The sequence below is a fragment of the Parasteatoda tepidariorum genome, chromosome 8, assembly GCF_982258835.1.
Source record: "Parasteatoda tepidariorum strain Cologne lab strain chromosome 8, Ptep-v5.0, whole genome shotgun sequence".
Taxonomy (NCBI): Eukaryota; Metazoa; Arthropoda; class Arachnida; order Araneae; family Theridiidae; genus Parasteatoda; species Parasteatoda tepidariorum.
In genome coordinates, this window is record NC_141762.1 from 45401557 (window position 1) to 45417697 (window position 16141).

The following is a 16141-nucleotide window of genomic DNA, read 5'->3' on the forward strand; positions in this document are numbered from 1 at the left end:
TAAATTAAAACTTGAAATTAGCAGAAATAGTGACATAAAGACGATTTCTGGATCTTATTTCCGTAAACAACGAAACTGACGAAAACTCTGAAGCACTTTTATTTTTAAAATGATTCGATCTAAATTATTAAATTTTAGCAATAAAATGGATTTATAGTTACATTTTAAAGAAAATTATTCAGAATAAATTTATGCTATTGTTTTTAACTATGGCTATAAGAATATCTAATTATCAAAACAATGAATCGATAAATGTTTCATTACCCCTTATTTCTGGAGAAATCATTGCTGGAAAAGATAGTAAAATAAGTATCAAAAATCTGACTTCTGCCTCAAAACAAATTGTTTGGCCTGTTATCAATGGAAGATTTAAAGCCCTCATTCCATTAAAACTTGGAAAAAATGAAATAGAATTAAGATATAAAAATTCAATTAAATTATTTTCTTTAAATTATAAACCTTTAATCAATAAGAGGTTTATACGTTTGGTGTATATTAAATGTAAAGATGATCCAGGTTTATTCCAAGCTCCTGTTGAGGAAGATAATTCTATTGATAGTGCCTGTAAACGTATTTCTCTCGCTGGGCGAATGCTACAGACATTTACCTTAGACAAACTTCGTGAACATAATCTGAAAGGAAAATCATTTAGATTGGAAGAGATCAATGAAGATATCAAATGTCATGTTTTTACTAGTTCTTTATCTCTAAAAGAGGCTTATTGCTTAAACGAACAAGAACTTTGGTCTCATTTTGCAGTTGAACTTATGAATTCTAGTTTAAGAATTGGAAATCGATGCAAATTTTTAGCATTTTTGTCTTTTACTCGCTACATTAATAATTCCAATGATATTCCTAAAAATCACCAAGAAGTTTTAAATTTGACTAAAGGGCAAGTTGCTTTAGGTGGAGGTGGTCTAGCGCTTTTCGGTTCCGGTTGCTTGCATACCTGGCCAGAAACAATTCAAGAAATACCTTGGAGATTTGGTGACAATCGAAAAGTTGATAGGATGAAATTAATGGACGATAGTGCTAACAGGTATACTTCTTTTTTGATTAAATAATTTATGGACAATGGAAGAGCTAAGTCAAAGAAGGTTACTAAGTGACATTTTGTGGAATTCAATAAATTCTTTAAAGTTTATGTACATTTACAATATTAATGCAAAAAATAATATGAGTAAAGTACAAATGAAGGATAAAAATTAACATAATTTAGTTTCAGCTCTCTAAGCAAGAGTGTTCGTCAGTGTCTAAACACTAAATGAATGTTGATTTGGTTTACAGATACTCAGGAAGGTTCTTGTTTAGAGAACCAAGACTATATTATGCCCATTTCTGTTCTTTATTTGTGCTTTATTTACGATTTTTGGATCAATTTATGTAGCTTAAAGTATGCCTGGTCCTTCTTTTTGCATACAGACAATAGTTAATAAAGTTTATACTTTGCTTTTCTATTTGTCTGCAAGCTTCTAATTGGTGAACACCAAACATTACATAGATTTAAATTGTTTGCAAAATAATGTTCATACTCTTGGCTTTTTAGTTTAGTGCCGAAAGAGATGCTTTCTAAGGTTTGCTGTTTATCACTGCATGCACTTGGATAATGTTTTTTTACACTGGAAATTCTTAAATTGTTACTTAGTACCTTTATACAATAAGATTTGCCAGCTGAATTCAAGGACTTGACAAAGTAAAATAAAGTGTAGTTAGATGAGACTAAAATAAGATCTTTCATGGAAAAATTTTCAAATATGTTACTTAGTATCTTTTTATACTAAGCTCTTCCAATATAAGGAAAGTAAATAGTTATTTAAGGGGACAGCAATGTCTTTATATTAAACTTTTTTTAAAAAACATCTTAAAAATCATGGCCTTAATCATTTTATTAAAAATTTTTTAAAGAAAGAAAAATTAATGAATTTATTGCTCTATTTATCCATATACATTGCTAAAGCATTTCAATGAACAACTAGTCAACTTTTCATTTTCTGACGTAGCTAAAATGACTGTTAACTGAGCTTAAAGCCAAAATATAAGCAAAAACTGGTCCTGAAATCGGTAAAGAGGTTTATCCCTTCCTCTAACATATGCAAAGCAGAGCTATAACAGGTTGTACCTATTTCTAGTTTTGGAGATCACATTAATATGAGGCAAATATTTATCTTAGAAGCAAATCAGTTTAAGAGGCTCCACTCCATTCCAAATGAATAGTTGTGTATTAACTACATGTCTTTTTTCATGCTGTTTATAAAATAATTTACCTGTAAGTGTTGCTATTTCAAAAATTAGTTTTTTAAAAATTTTATTTCTTACTTATTTTAAAATTTTCATGCATGTGGGATTGTGTTTTATCAATGTATGTTCAGTTTTCAAATTAAGTGTTCTCCAATTACTCAATTTCTGTTAAATTCAAACTAAAATATTATAGATTTATATGTTAATTTTGCTTAATCAAAATTAAACTTGTATCAATAGTTTATTTCTTGTAGCAAACAAAATCTTAAATTTCTCTTATAATTTCTCTTTTTAATATACTGTTTATATAATTTTTTATAACAGTTCTGTTAATTTTATTATTTTTCTTAATTTGAATGATATTTTTAAACATAAAGCTAAGGGTTATTATAGTTCTTATGGTGTTACTTAATTTATAACATTTTATTTCTTATTTAGAGGATTTTATTGGGCCTGCTACTCTACTGGACTTGGAGCTGCATTACATGAATTAGGTCACACTTTTGACTTAGGGCATACACATGGTGGAATTATGGGAAGAGGCTTTGATGATATTCACAAGTACTTTATAATAGATATGTTTTACAAAAATCATATCTTCCAACAAGAACATAATCCATATTATCAGGTAATTAAAATTAATATAAATTTTTTAATATTTGATTTCAGAATTCAGTTACTTGATTTTTAGAATTGTAATTAGAACTAACTGCTAAACTTGTATATTAGTCGATTTTTGTTGGTTTAAGATCAGTATGTATGCATTATTAATTGCTGATTATTAAAAATGTTTATAATCTGAATTATATTAGATCTAAATTATTTGCTGTGACACATTGATGTTTTTAATATTGTAGTTGATAGAAATTGCGAAATATCGTACAATGGATTTTTTTGCTAATTTAAAAGCAATATTTTGGATTATTGGTCATTGATTAGTAACATTTTTGATTTCTGAAGTATAGTTATGTTGTATAGTTAAATTATTTAATGTACACTTATAAGATATTTAGATATATTTAGAAGTTTTAGATTTATTTGTTACTTATTTGAAGTCAAAATTTTATTATATCCTCTTTAGAGTTTCCATATTTTATGTACTTCAAATAGTTGCTCAAATAAGTAGATTGCCACAGGCAAAGTGACAAAGAAGACTGCCACAGACAAAATGGCTAAAAAATGTCATATTTTTCAGAAGCTGATTATGTGAACACAGTTTACTTGAAATATAATTTAATTATTTGTTTCAGAGAAGGAAGAATTACTAATTAGTCGTCATTTTGTAATATAAAATATGTTTGAAAATTGTAAATTTTTCCATTGAAAGTGTATTTTCCAATATCATTTTGTTACAGCATTTTTAATATGTAAGGATAAGGGCAATATTTAAGGGTTCTGTTTTAATGAAGATGGTGACTATTTCTCTAAGAACTCAAATTCTCACAACATTGGAGAGATATTGTGTAGAGTTTATTTTACATAAATTGTAACACTGACCTTATTTTCTACTCCTGAACAGCTTTGCTGTTTGTTGGAAAATGTTTGTACATGCAATCTGAAGCTTAAACAGCAGTAATGAACCTTTGCAGTAATGCAGTATACCTTTAGGTATTAATTGCAAATTCTCCCCATTGTGTGATTGCATTATTAAGCTGTCCGGTTTTAGTGAAGAAGGTGACTATTGTTCATATACTCAGTGTTGCCACAGGCGACTAAAATGCAACTATTTTCAGCATGAGGCGACAATGGCAACTTTTTTTTACCTGAAAAGGTTAAAAAAGCAACTATTTTCAGGAAAAGGAGACTATTAGGAGATTTTTCTGTAGTCTTAGCAATGTTTTTTAGCATAAATTGGATTGAAAATCTGCGACCCGCAAAATCTTCTGAACACACAGAATTTCTTTTCTTAATAAATAAAAAATAAAAATAAATAAATAAAAACATAAAATAAATAAATTGTAAGAAAATTTAGATTGCAAATTTCAGTCATCACTTTTTAATGCGTTCAATTTGCACAGATTCTATTGTAAGTCTTTCGTTTTTTGATCGCCTTTTCAACGGTTATTGCTATGAAATTCTGCATGATTTTTAAAAAAAAAAAAAAAAAAACAATTTTTAATACGATATTACAATGCATGAATTTCAAATCTGAGTAATCACTTTTCACCATATATATATATTTGCTATATCAATTATTGTTAAAAGGGAAAATTTCTTAGAAAAAGTGTTTTGTTTTTAATGAGAAAGGATTCTTTGAATGAATTCTATAATTAAAAGAATTTGATTTTCTGCAAATATGCTATTTTTTATATATATATAAAAATTTAGTGCTAGAACACTAACGTTTATATAAAAATTATCATATTTGCCACCAACTTGACTAAATGGATCATGGTGCATGACAATTAAGTCAGTTAATAACATTTTAGTCTTATTTTTGCTGAATTTCAGTTCTTATTTAGGCAACTATTTTTTTGTAATTTTCACTTTTAGGCAACTATTTTCATGCTTTAAGCTACTAAAAGCAACTATTTTGTTCATTTTTTTTTCGTGGCAACCCTGTATACACCTCCAAGAACTCAAATTCTTTTATCAATAATGTAAGTGTGATGACACTATATGAGGGTGCATTTTTAACTATTAATTTGTTTATTGCTACTCTACTCTAAAGACTAAAATTTTCTTTTAATTGATTACATTTTTAGAATATTTAATAAATTTTAATATTTCTCTTTTGTTACTAATTCCTTAATTATTATTCATGTGCACCCAACCTCAAATTTTAAATAATTTTTTTTGTATAAACCAGTATTCATATAAATATTTAATTATTGATCACATAATTAGTGTGTTAAATATTTATTATAAACTTATTTGTAAATACGAAAAAATTTGTTTTGAAGCGTTCCAATCATGACTGCACAGTGGAATTGACTTTAACATCCCCTACTTCTTTATCTGAGTGTAATTAGTGTGTTAAATATTTATTATAAACTTGTTTGTAAATACGAAAAAATTGTTTTTTAGCCGTCCAATCATGACTGCACAGTGGAATTGACTTTAACATCCCCTACTTCTGTATCTGAACCTGATGAAAAATATTTGGCAGAACTTTCGAAAGTAGCAGTATCATCTGATTTACCTGACTTTTCAAGTAATGTATATTTATTTAATATAAATAATTAATGTAACTAATTAATTTAACTAATTTATATGACTAATTAATATAAGAAATTAATATGTGAACTTATTTTGACATAGTTGTTTTTCAATTATAACTAGATCAATTTTCTGACATCTTCAAATTGTCTTGAAAAATTTTTGTATATTTTGTTTAATAGTATGAATATTACTTATGATGAGTTACAAAATTTCGTTGTAAGATGCATAATAGGGGAAAAAGTTTTTGTAATAATACACACTTAAAGATAAATGCAAAGTTTACATGCTAATAAAACAATAAAATGACTAAATGTAACTGACATACATAATTATCATCTATTTGCTAATTATTTGGAGCTGTTTATTATTGAAATACAATATCTGAAGTAAAGTTTTCTACAAATTTTTGATTGGATAATACAGCTTTGTATTTAATAATAAGAATTAGATGTTTTTATAAAAAATGTGGAAGGTTAAAAATCTCAGGATTATCAAAGGGAGTTGTTTGTTTTTTGAAAAACTCCCAGCTTTTCTACTTTTTTTATACACATAATTGATACTTGTATTGTTCTTCAAAGATTTATTGATGTTTTAGTGAATGTTTTAAGGTATTCTAGTATAGATATATAAAATAGTTAAAAGTTTTAAATAGTTATTTATTATGCACATTTGCTTGTTAGTGAATGATTATTTTAAAAGGCAACTGACATCAAAATAAATTTTTGTCACCAAAATAAATTTTTGTCACCAATACATATGCATTTTCTGCAATGCATATTGTATGCCAATAAGCTATGTTTTAAGATTAGAGTATAACTACAGTCTATTTTCTTTTAAGTTTTAATATTTACTGTATATTGAGATCAAGGAAAAAGAATGGATTATGCTCATTTTTTCATAAAATTGAAAATTGGATCCCCACTTTATGCATTATAAGAACCATTAAATTTTGAAAAATCACAGCATGGAAAATAGGCACTCCCCGAGAGTTATTTCACAGTGAAGTTGGGCTGTACCTTGGAAAAAAGCTTCCTGCCAGCGCATCTTGTTTTTCTACTTCTCAGAATCAGCTTTCATGGACATAAACTGTTCTTCCCCCTTGATTTTCATATCATTTCAATTATACACATTTACTTCCTTTTACAAAAAGTAATATATTTTTGTAATTAATTCTATCAGTAATCATTATTAATCATATAATAAAAAAGTTTGAATACTAATAGTATTAATATTTTGATAATCATATTATAATGTTTATTCCATTAGTAATCAAACTGTATTTGTTAAGGTGATCAAACAGCTTGGAAATTACCAAACCCGCCAGACACTGATGTAGAAAGGGGAAGATTAGCTGTCAATGTTGGAGGAGCATACTGGAGTAGATCCTCTGCCTTAATTTTATATTTTCACAAGTAAAAAATGTTTCAAATTTTCATTAAAAACAATTAGTATTATTGAAAACATGTATTTATGGCACATCCCAAAAATAATTCATGTATATATTTAAAAAAGAACTTGATGTTTCTATGATCATGAATAATGATATTCAAACATATTTCATTTAATTATAACTAATTTAACAATTAATATTTTTTATTATATTATTTTTTATATCAAGGATTAAGACCTTAAGTTTAAACTTGCTATCACTTTTTGGAAAAGAAATATTTATGGAATTTAAACTCATAACAGAAAAAAAATTCAAAATAAAAAGTAATATTTTTAAAAACCACGTTTTAGTAGTGGAGAATAATAATTAAGAAAAAAATTGAAAAACGAAAAACGTGGGGCGCATGAAATACATAACAGTAATGTTATATTAGTGTGTGTATGTGTGCTCTTGAGAATATGTGTATGTATATCAGTAATTGTAATTGTATCTGAATGTGGATGTGGAATATGCTTTTGTATATGCATATGTATGTGGATGTATATGTGGCTGTGCATGTGTATGAGTAAGAAAATGGGTATATGTACTGTTATGTATTTCATGCGCCCCACGTTTTTCGTTTTTCAATTTTTTTCTTAATTATTATTCTCCACTACTAAAACGTGGTTTTTAAAAATATTACTTTTTATTTTGAATTTTTTTACTTTAAACTATGATATTTTTAATTTTTATTTTATATTTTTAAAAAATTATTATTTTTTAATTATTATTCTTCACTACAAAAAACTTGGTTTTTAAAAATATATATTTTTATTTAGATTATTTTTCTTAGTCAAGACTACTACAAGACCACTACTAAAGTAATAGAACTTTTATTTTAAATGAGGGATACAAAAATCTTTATAGAAAAACAATACCTTTACGACTTTCAATAGTTTTATGCTGATGACAACCAAAACAATCTGGAAATGAATGAGGAAAAACTGGATCCTACCACGTGATTTTTCAGCCAATAAAAATACTCCGACAGCAAAAATCTTTTCACCTGACACGTAATAATTTGAAATAATGGAATCGACAACAAAAGACAATCTCGAAAATAATTTTTTTTTTAAATTTAAATTTTATTTTACTTTGCATGTCTTTTTTCTCTTCATTTTCATGCATTGTCATCCAATTCTGAACTGTGTGCTAAATTTGAAGTTTGTAGCTAGTCGGGAAGTTAGTTTAAAATCGATTACAAAATTCCACCCGGACAGACATACACGAAGGCAAGTTTATATAAACGTGGTAAAAATGTATTCTCCTTTGATATTTATGCATTTTGAATGAAACCTAACTTTTTTCTTTTATATGTTTTGAGTTTTCGAAGTATAAATTGAAATCAATTGTGAAGTTTAGCAAAAATATTTTCAAAATTTTTTTTTCACTGGGCACTTATAATTTTTGCTTTTCTGTTTGAACTCTTCATGCTATATTCATTTCTTATTTTTATCCATTTGTTACTTTTTTAAATATTCTGTTCATTTACAAAAATATGTAACCATCCAATTTTGTTAATGATCTTGTTCATTCTCAATTTTCAAGTTAACTTTTTTATTTTGATGTAAATGTTTTTAAATTAAATCACTTTAAAATGTGGGTCTCATGCTGTTAGGCAGTTTTATTGAATCTTAATTTAGTTAATACTTGTTTATATCCGTTGTGTTCAAAAAATTTGGTGAATTGTCTCATAAAATCAGGGGATAAAAAACAACTTTAGTGACATACAAAGTTATTACCATTAGCCGCAACATACTTTTAACAATCAATGCAGAAGTGCTGAAAACTGTCAAAAAATGCTTCTTTCTCTGTTGTTTGGAGCATTATGTCACATGTAGATCTGTGTAACATCAGCAAAAGTCTTCCTTTTTAGTGTCTAAAGCATATAAACCACTTAAACTCAAGTTCATTACTCTAAAAAGTTTTATGAGTGAAAGCCTAAAAGTTTTTAAAAGTTAAGAGGCCATGAATGTTGTTGACAGGAGTGAGGATATATGTCCCCCTCAATAATTAGATATTTGTCCTCCTCAATATTTCAGACAAATAAAGAAATTTGTATGCATCATCATTGAGTTAAGCTCACAAAAGGTAAAATCTCGAAAGAGATTATTCTTTTTGCAAATGTTTGGCAAAGTGAATATAATATTTGTTCCGTGTGAAATTTAGAAGTTTAGTGTAATTGTGTAAATTAATTTTATCCCTCTCATAAAATTGGGTACATGGGATGCCCATGAATGAGACCATGATTTAAATATTTTAAAGTAATTACCATTCAGTATTAAAGTAAGAGTAAAGTCAGTATTAAAGTAAGTTACCATACAATTAAAGTAAGATAGTTTGAAGATTGTCAAATTTTATCTGGTCCCCAATTATGGAATAATCTAAGGCAATTATCCCCATTAAATGAATTAATTTCCATTTTTTAAATGTTATACTCTATAGATATTATCTACTAGTTAAAATGTTATAATCTATTTGCTAATTAAGCATATTTTTCTTGTATCTATCTTATTCAAACTACTTCTCATAACCACGTATGAGATGTAATATGAATGATCTCATTGTTCTTGAAAGTTATATTAATGAGATAATAACTTTAATGCAATAAGAGATATTTATAGTGTAAACTTTAAAATGTGAAGCTGTGTGTATTAGAGATATATATTCATATGTCATTAAACTACCTAGTAAACATGGCAATATTTATCTGAAATAGATCAATGTTAATGCTGTAAAATATTATTTAAATAGAAATGGTTTGAAACACAAAAATAAAAAATTTGCATTTAAATGTTTTCTATTTATTGAAAAAGTAGTTGAATTATTTTGAGCATTAGAACTAAAATTTAATAAATTTATCAATGTTGGTTTGCTTTAGAGATTGTAAAATTAATGTGGTTTATAGAGATGACGGTTTATAGAAATATGTCATAAAAAACTTCTGCTATATTTCAAAATAGTTAATTAAGTAATCAATTTTAATTTTATAAGATTTTAAGATGAAGTATTAGGAATCTATAATTAATTGTTTTGGTGTTTGGTGTTATCACTTATTTTGGCTATTTATTTATTTAAAGTTAAAATTCACTTTATGAAATTCTTTGTTTTCAAAGCCATATCATTCAAAATTATGAGAATACCAGAAAAACAATGGTTTAAAGCTGAAGAAATATAAAAAAGAGAATACAATGCTTGATGTTAATACAACAGTGTTAACGTTTAAGCCTTAAACTTCAATCTTAGCCTTAGTAATTCCTTAGCTTAAGTCTTAGTGAACTGTATTAGTAGAAATAGAAATCACAAGGTTCTATAATGACATCTACTTCCTTTGTTTTCATACTAGTGACCTTGAACTTTTGTGAAATTTAAGAATCAGTAAAAAATTTTTCTACTGAAGTTATTTGCACTGTTTGGCACATAAGGTGTCCAATCTACTTTTCCCTGCTCTCCAGTCTCTGGCTTTTTCTCATCCTCTAAACTGTGAGTCTTTAAAATGTGTTTGCATTTGTCTTTGCCATTCTAGGTCCTCCTCTTCTTCTCCTTCCATCAGGTATTCAGGAAGTGGAATCGTGTTAATTTCTTTTTTGGTATTCTTAACACATAGCCTGTCCATGAGACCGTTGTTTTGCAGATTTTTTTATCTATTGTAGGGAGGTTTTTTTCCAAACTTGATCCAGTTCTTGTTTTAACAAGACAAAATTGAAATTTTTTCTGAAACCTAAGCAGAAGAGACTCATATGACTCTTAAGAATATTTTTAAGCATAAAGAATTCTTTAAACTTCTGAAATTTTTAGCGATTTCTTAAATGTCTGATTTTCTGAGACACCATGTTTCCACATGTAATGAAATTTCTCTGATAGTTCTTTTGTATATGTTTAATTTATTCTGTTTTGAATGCATGTTGAAAAAAAATTATTATTGTTATTTTTTTGCAAATTAAAATATGCTAATTAGTTTTATTTGCATCAATTCAACTCAAGGATTTATGTTTTCAGTCGAATCCGATGTATTTATCATTTAAGATATGAAGATGCGTATTTCTAAGTCATATTTTTCTCTTCTTCAGATGATCTATATTATTTCTGTTTATTTATTTTTTTTTTTTTTGTGAAATGAACTCAGATTATTATTGATTAAACTTTTTATACACATTATTCGATTTGACAGTTTCTGTAAATTTAACAGAATTAATTTATCTTTATTAATTTCCTGCTATCAAAAAAGAATATGATTTGATGAGAATTTTTTTACTCAAGAAAGATATTATGACCTTGGACAATGATTGAATTAAATTTTTTTGAGTTGATGCATTTTGATCTCCGATTAGACTTCTTAGCTGTTGTTTTATGAATTGCCTACAACTGTCTCTACAATTAATTATACTGTCTCTTAATGAAAGAAAGTTTTTGTTAAAATATGACTCCAGTGCCATCTATTTAAATTTTTCTTAACTTGACACTCATTATTTAAAAAAAAAATTATTTTTCATTCTCTTCCCCTCACTTTGATATCTTTCTTATATCTAACCCTCTCATTATAATTCTGTACAAAACTTCACCATTGTTTATACTTTATTATATATTATTATTATTTATATTTATTAATGCTATTTATTTTACCATAAAATTAAAAATACTATGATGAAAATAAGTGACAAAGAGTGTGTAACAGTTTGTACTAATGGTTTGATGCATTAATACCAATTTGATTTATAACCAATTTTTTTTCATAAAATAAAAATAGTATCTGTTTGCTTATTAATTCTATTATTAGTTTACTTATTAGTATTTTTTTATCATTTCCACAATTTATCTTAAAATATGTATTTTTATTACTAAATAATTTTTTTTAATGAGCATTTAGATAGAGACTCCATGCAACTAACGTTTAGTAAAAAATTTCACTTTGCTTTAGACCAGTGGTTTCTTAACCTTTTCAAATGGTGGCCCTTTTCTGAATCTTTTCTTACTCTAAGGCTGAAAACTAGCTGTTTTTGCTTTCCTCAGTGAAATAGATATCCCACAATTACAAATTGATAATTTGTAAGCTACAAATCGTTTGCGGTCGCCCCCTTTTACCTGGTGGACACTAGAAGAAGGGGGTTTGAACGGCGAGAAGACCACTCGTCTGGTCAGCAGAAGGGGAGATAAGGAGTGATAGATTTATGAGGAATTAGAATGCAGAACGCCTTATCTTAACAATTTGTTCTTGTGGAATATAACATTTCTTTCAATTTGTTTTTGTGGTATATCTATTTCATTGAGGGACGAAAAAGTTTCTACTTGCGACCTTGCTCTCAGCCTAAGTGTGCAATGCCTAAATTTTTTAATGAAACTAAGTCACATTTATAGCTATTAAAATTTTTTTTTATCAGCTTTTAAAAAAAGCAGTGATGCCTGAGGGTAACATGGTACACAGTTATAAGAATCATTGTCTGAACTGAGAAACAAGTGTAATTTTAATATAGTGACACCGATCTATTATTAATGAACATGTTTGTTAAGAAATCCATTTTAATAGTTACTCTATCTATTTAATGTAGGTGGTTTAATGATGTTGAAGAAGAAGTAAAAAGAGATTCCATTTCGCTGCAAGGGTAATTATGTATTTATTTTATTTTTAAATATGCAGTATAATATAATTAATTGATTTGAACTGAAAGCTAGTTTAAAATGTGTACACTAGTTTGTGATGTTAAAAATTAAGCAAATAAAATTGAGCGTAATGTGAAAAGAAAACTAATACAATTACGGAACGGAGGTTCAAGTATATTGAACTGTGTAAGGCTGAGTCATTTATTTTCAGTACATAAAGTGCACTATGTCTTAATTTTTTTGTGTTAAATTAAGTACTTCTCAAAATACAAATATTGGTTACATTCTATTTTACAAATATTGATCATGAAGTTATTTAAGTTGTAAAGATTAATCTACTATATTTCTAACACTTTCCATTCATCATACATTATTGAATTTTGCATAGACACAATAGTGGTATTTTTAAGTGTTGTTTAGACTTTAAGGAAACATAAGGTGTTAAACTTCCCACTTTAATATCGGTTGTATTCTATCTATCTATCTATGAAGAATTGTGTGTCTATGGGTGTGTTTCTCTTATAACTCCAGAACCATTTTTCTGTTGTCTGGTAATTCGGATTGAAACATTAAAAGCCAATTTCATCCCTAGATCCTTAAATTTATTTAAAATTTTTAATTTAAATCATTAAGGATAGATGTTTGCAAAAAGGGAATTTTCTCATTGGTTAAGCGTTAGCCTTTGTTTTATACAAAACTATAGACAATTCTATTTTTTAAGATATTTTAAAGTTAACATCAGTAATGATTGTTAACTTTTAGCTCTTTTTAGTTCTATTTGATCATAAATGTTTATTGCACGTACTGAAATATTTGATTATATTTTGTTTGCTATCTCTGATAAATTTAATGATCAATAATAGTAAAGATAGTAATTATTTTAAAACGGGTTTCTATAAAACTGATTAATTTAAAATCAATGTTAATTGAAATGATAAAATAATTAGTTATGTATTGAAAGGCAAAATTAATGAAAAAGTGGCACTTTTTCATTAATTTAGGAAACTGGTACATATCAAAGTCGAAATAAAATCTATGCATTAAGAAGCAAAAATTAATGTAATAAAGTTAATTTTTCATTTAGAGGAACTGTAAAATATTTCCATAATATTATTGATGTCAATGATGCTTAAGTATTTTTGATAATGTGTGGGAATAAAAAAAATCTATGTAATAAATAAAAGCAGTTAATGGTAGAAAGAAACCGCATAAAATCGCTGTACAAAGGTAACTCTTAATTAATTTTGGTAATATACACCACTGGTATGATGGTAGTTGGTTCAGTTTTAATAAGAATTCTACAACAGAATTTTTGTTGTTTCAGAATTTTTTTTCCCACCATAATTAATATATATTTTAAATCACGGCTCGAAAAAACTCAGAAATATTACCCGTCCCTGAGGACGGCTTGTCCAACAATGTACCTGTCCTCCTTTGAAACTAACCCGTAGCTTCTAAATAAATAAAAATATAATTTTCTCTTATTTATTACAAATATTTATGTAACCTGCACAATGAATTAGTAGTTACTAGGATTACAAATACTGGGATTACATTATACAGTAATAAAAGAAATACTAGGTGACTAATAGTTACCTAGTATTTCCTTTATGAAGTGATTTCTTTCTTTTATGGAATAATTTAATTGACAAAGGCCAAGTTGTCTGGAATGTCAATTTATCCGAGGATACTGCGTTTTTTAAATGTATCAAATATGACGTTTGCCAGTTCCACAAGAAAGCCAATGATTTACAGAGATTTCTGCACAGAAATCTGAAAGTTTTTTTTTATTTAGATAGATGTTCATAATTGCGTTTAATGCTTATTGTTTAAGACCAGTAAATAATGTGTTTTTTTGTAAGTTCATTGCTGAAAAGCCCCTTTCAACTGTTGCTGTAGTCCCAGACGGAGAAAACATCAATTCCACCATGCGCAGTATGTTGCTGTATTGTGGGTCATTTTGCTAGATTAGAGGGTCATTTTAGAAGTGAGGCGCTAGACTCTTGTAAGATAACAAAAGTTGAAAATGTATCATGAACATAAACTGGAAAATGGCCGTCCGCGCGGACGTCAGATTGCAGAAATTCGTTGTCCGCTGGGACTTTTTGACCGCCGAGGACGGGCGGTTTTTCGAGCCCTGTTTTAAATAGTATATTAATGGTAAGATATAGAAATGGTCATGTTCTAAAATCCTTATTAAAGTCTTATAAGAATTCTGTTTATTTTTGAAATTTTGACTTTAGTTTACTGCCACTGGTAATTGTATTTCACACATATCTGAAATGTTGGTGAGTATGTAATATGTACCAAATAAACAAATATAAAAATATCACACTTTCTGCATATATTTAGTTATTGTTAAAACTGCACTAATATTGAGCAATTTTAATATAAATACTGTGGAAATAGATGTCTCATGGCCCCTCAAAAGGGATAAATATTGGATAAAATTCCACAACAGTGGTAAATTTTGAACTATCATGAGTTGGCTGTGAACAAGAGCATTATGTTAAATACTACTGAATACAGATAATCTTTATCCTGATAGGATAATCTACAAAAATTGTGTTTTGCTTAAATTAGTAATATAAAGCCACTGGGAAGAGTGACAAATGATATTAAGTGAATAAATAATTGGAATTGTTTTAGCTTTATCACATGTGTAGGAATTTACCTTCATAGTTAGAATTTTGTGAATATATATTTATTCTTAAAATGTCGATATTTTCAATATGTTTTTTCCAATTTTATATGTTTGGAAAAATTTTGAAATTAATATTTTTATTTTTTACTCTTTAATTTTTTCCTTTAAATGATTCATGTAATAGAAAAAAAAAAATATTATTTTAAGATATTTTCATCAAACTAAGTGTCTTTCTGGAAGTTTTTGTTGATGTAATATTACATCAGGAATATTTTAATTTGTTTTATTTTTTCTCTTTTTATAGAACAGAAATTGTATCTTCAAACAGTATAAAAATCATCGAATTCAGAGATCAAGAAGGTACATCATTCCACCATTTAGAATTTTTAGAAGAAACGGATATATTCAAACTCAATTTAGCTTCCATTAATCTTTCTGAATATGTATTGGAAAACATTAAGGAAATATTAATTGTTGTAGAGGATATATTTGGAAATTTAATGAAGTCAAAGTTGGATATTAAAATGCTTAATTTTAATATTAAGTAGACTAAAAAACAAATTCTTCTGTATTGTTTCTGTGATACTATTTTGCTATTTTTATATTTAGGCTTTGTTTGAATTACTTAATTAAATTATTCTCCAAAAAATGTTGTTTGTCCTTTTTTTAAAAAATAAACTCATTTATATATTGCATAAATATAAATTCATTTATGCAATCTTGTTAAAACAAATTTTCAAGTACTTATTTATTTAGTATAAGTAAAAAGAAGTGAGGAGAAGCATTTTCTGTCAAAGCATAGACATGGTGCGTAACGTTTTTAAAAAGTGCTTAAAGGTGCTTATTTTTGTTTTTTAAAAGCCTTTAAAGGTGCTTTTTTCATTGGGTGTTTTTAAAAAGGGCTTAATTTTCTCCTTTCGAAATTTCTTTACCATGTCGATTTTTGCCACATATTGTGCAAAAACATGCTTTTCACATTGCTCTATTCAACGTTATTCATAATTCATTCAACCACAATCGATTTCCGTGTTCTGTCGGTCCATAGCGTATAAAAACACCAATCATTTTTA

At 27.0% G+C, this 16141-nt stretch overlaps 1 protein-coding gene across 1 annotated transcript; it reads left to right on the plus strand.

Annotated features, from left to right (window-relative positions):
• The first annotated feature begins 31 nt into the window (after window positions 1-31).
• LOC107449132 (uncharacterized) lies at window positions 32-15726 on the plus strand. Its single transcript, XM_087150200.1, has 6 exons — window positions 32-1039; window positions 2677-2866; window positions 5266-5392; window positions 6689-6812; window positions 12376-12429; window positions 15376-15726. The coding sequence occupies exons 1-6, from the start codon at window positions 192-194 to the stop codon at window positions 15617-15619; spliced, it is 1587 nt and encodes a 528-aa protein (XP_087006326.1). The 5' UTR covers window positions 32-191; the 3' UTR covers window positions 15620-15726.
• Window positions 15727-16141: the final 415 nt, after the last annotated feature.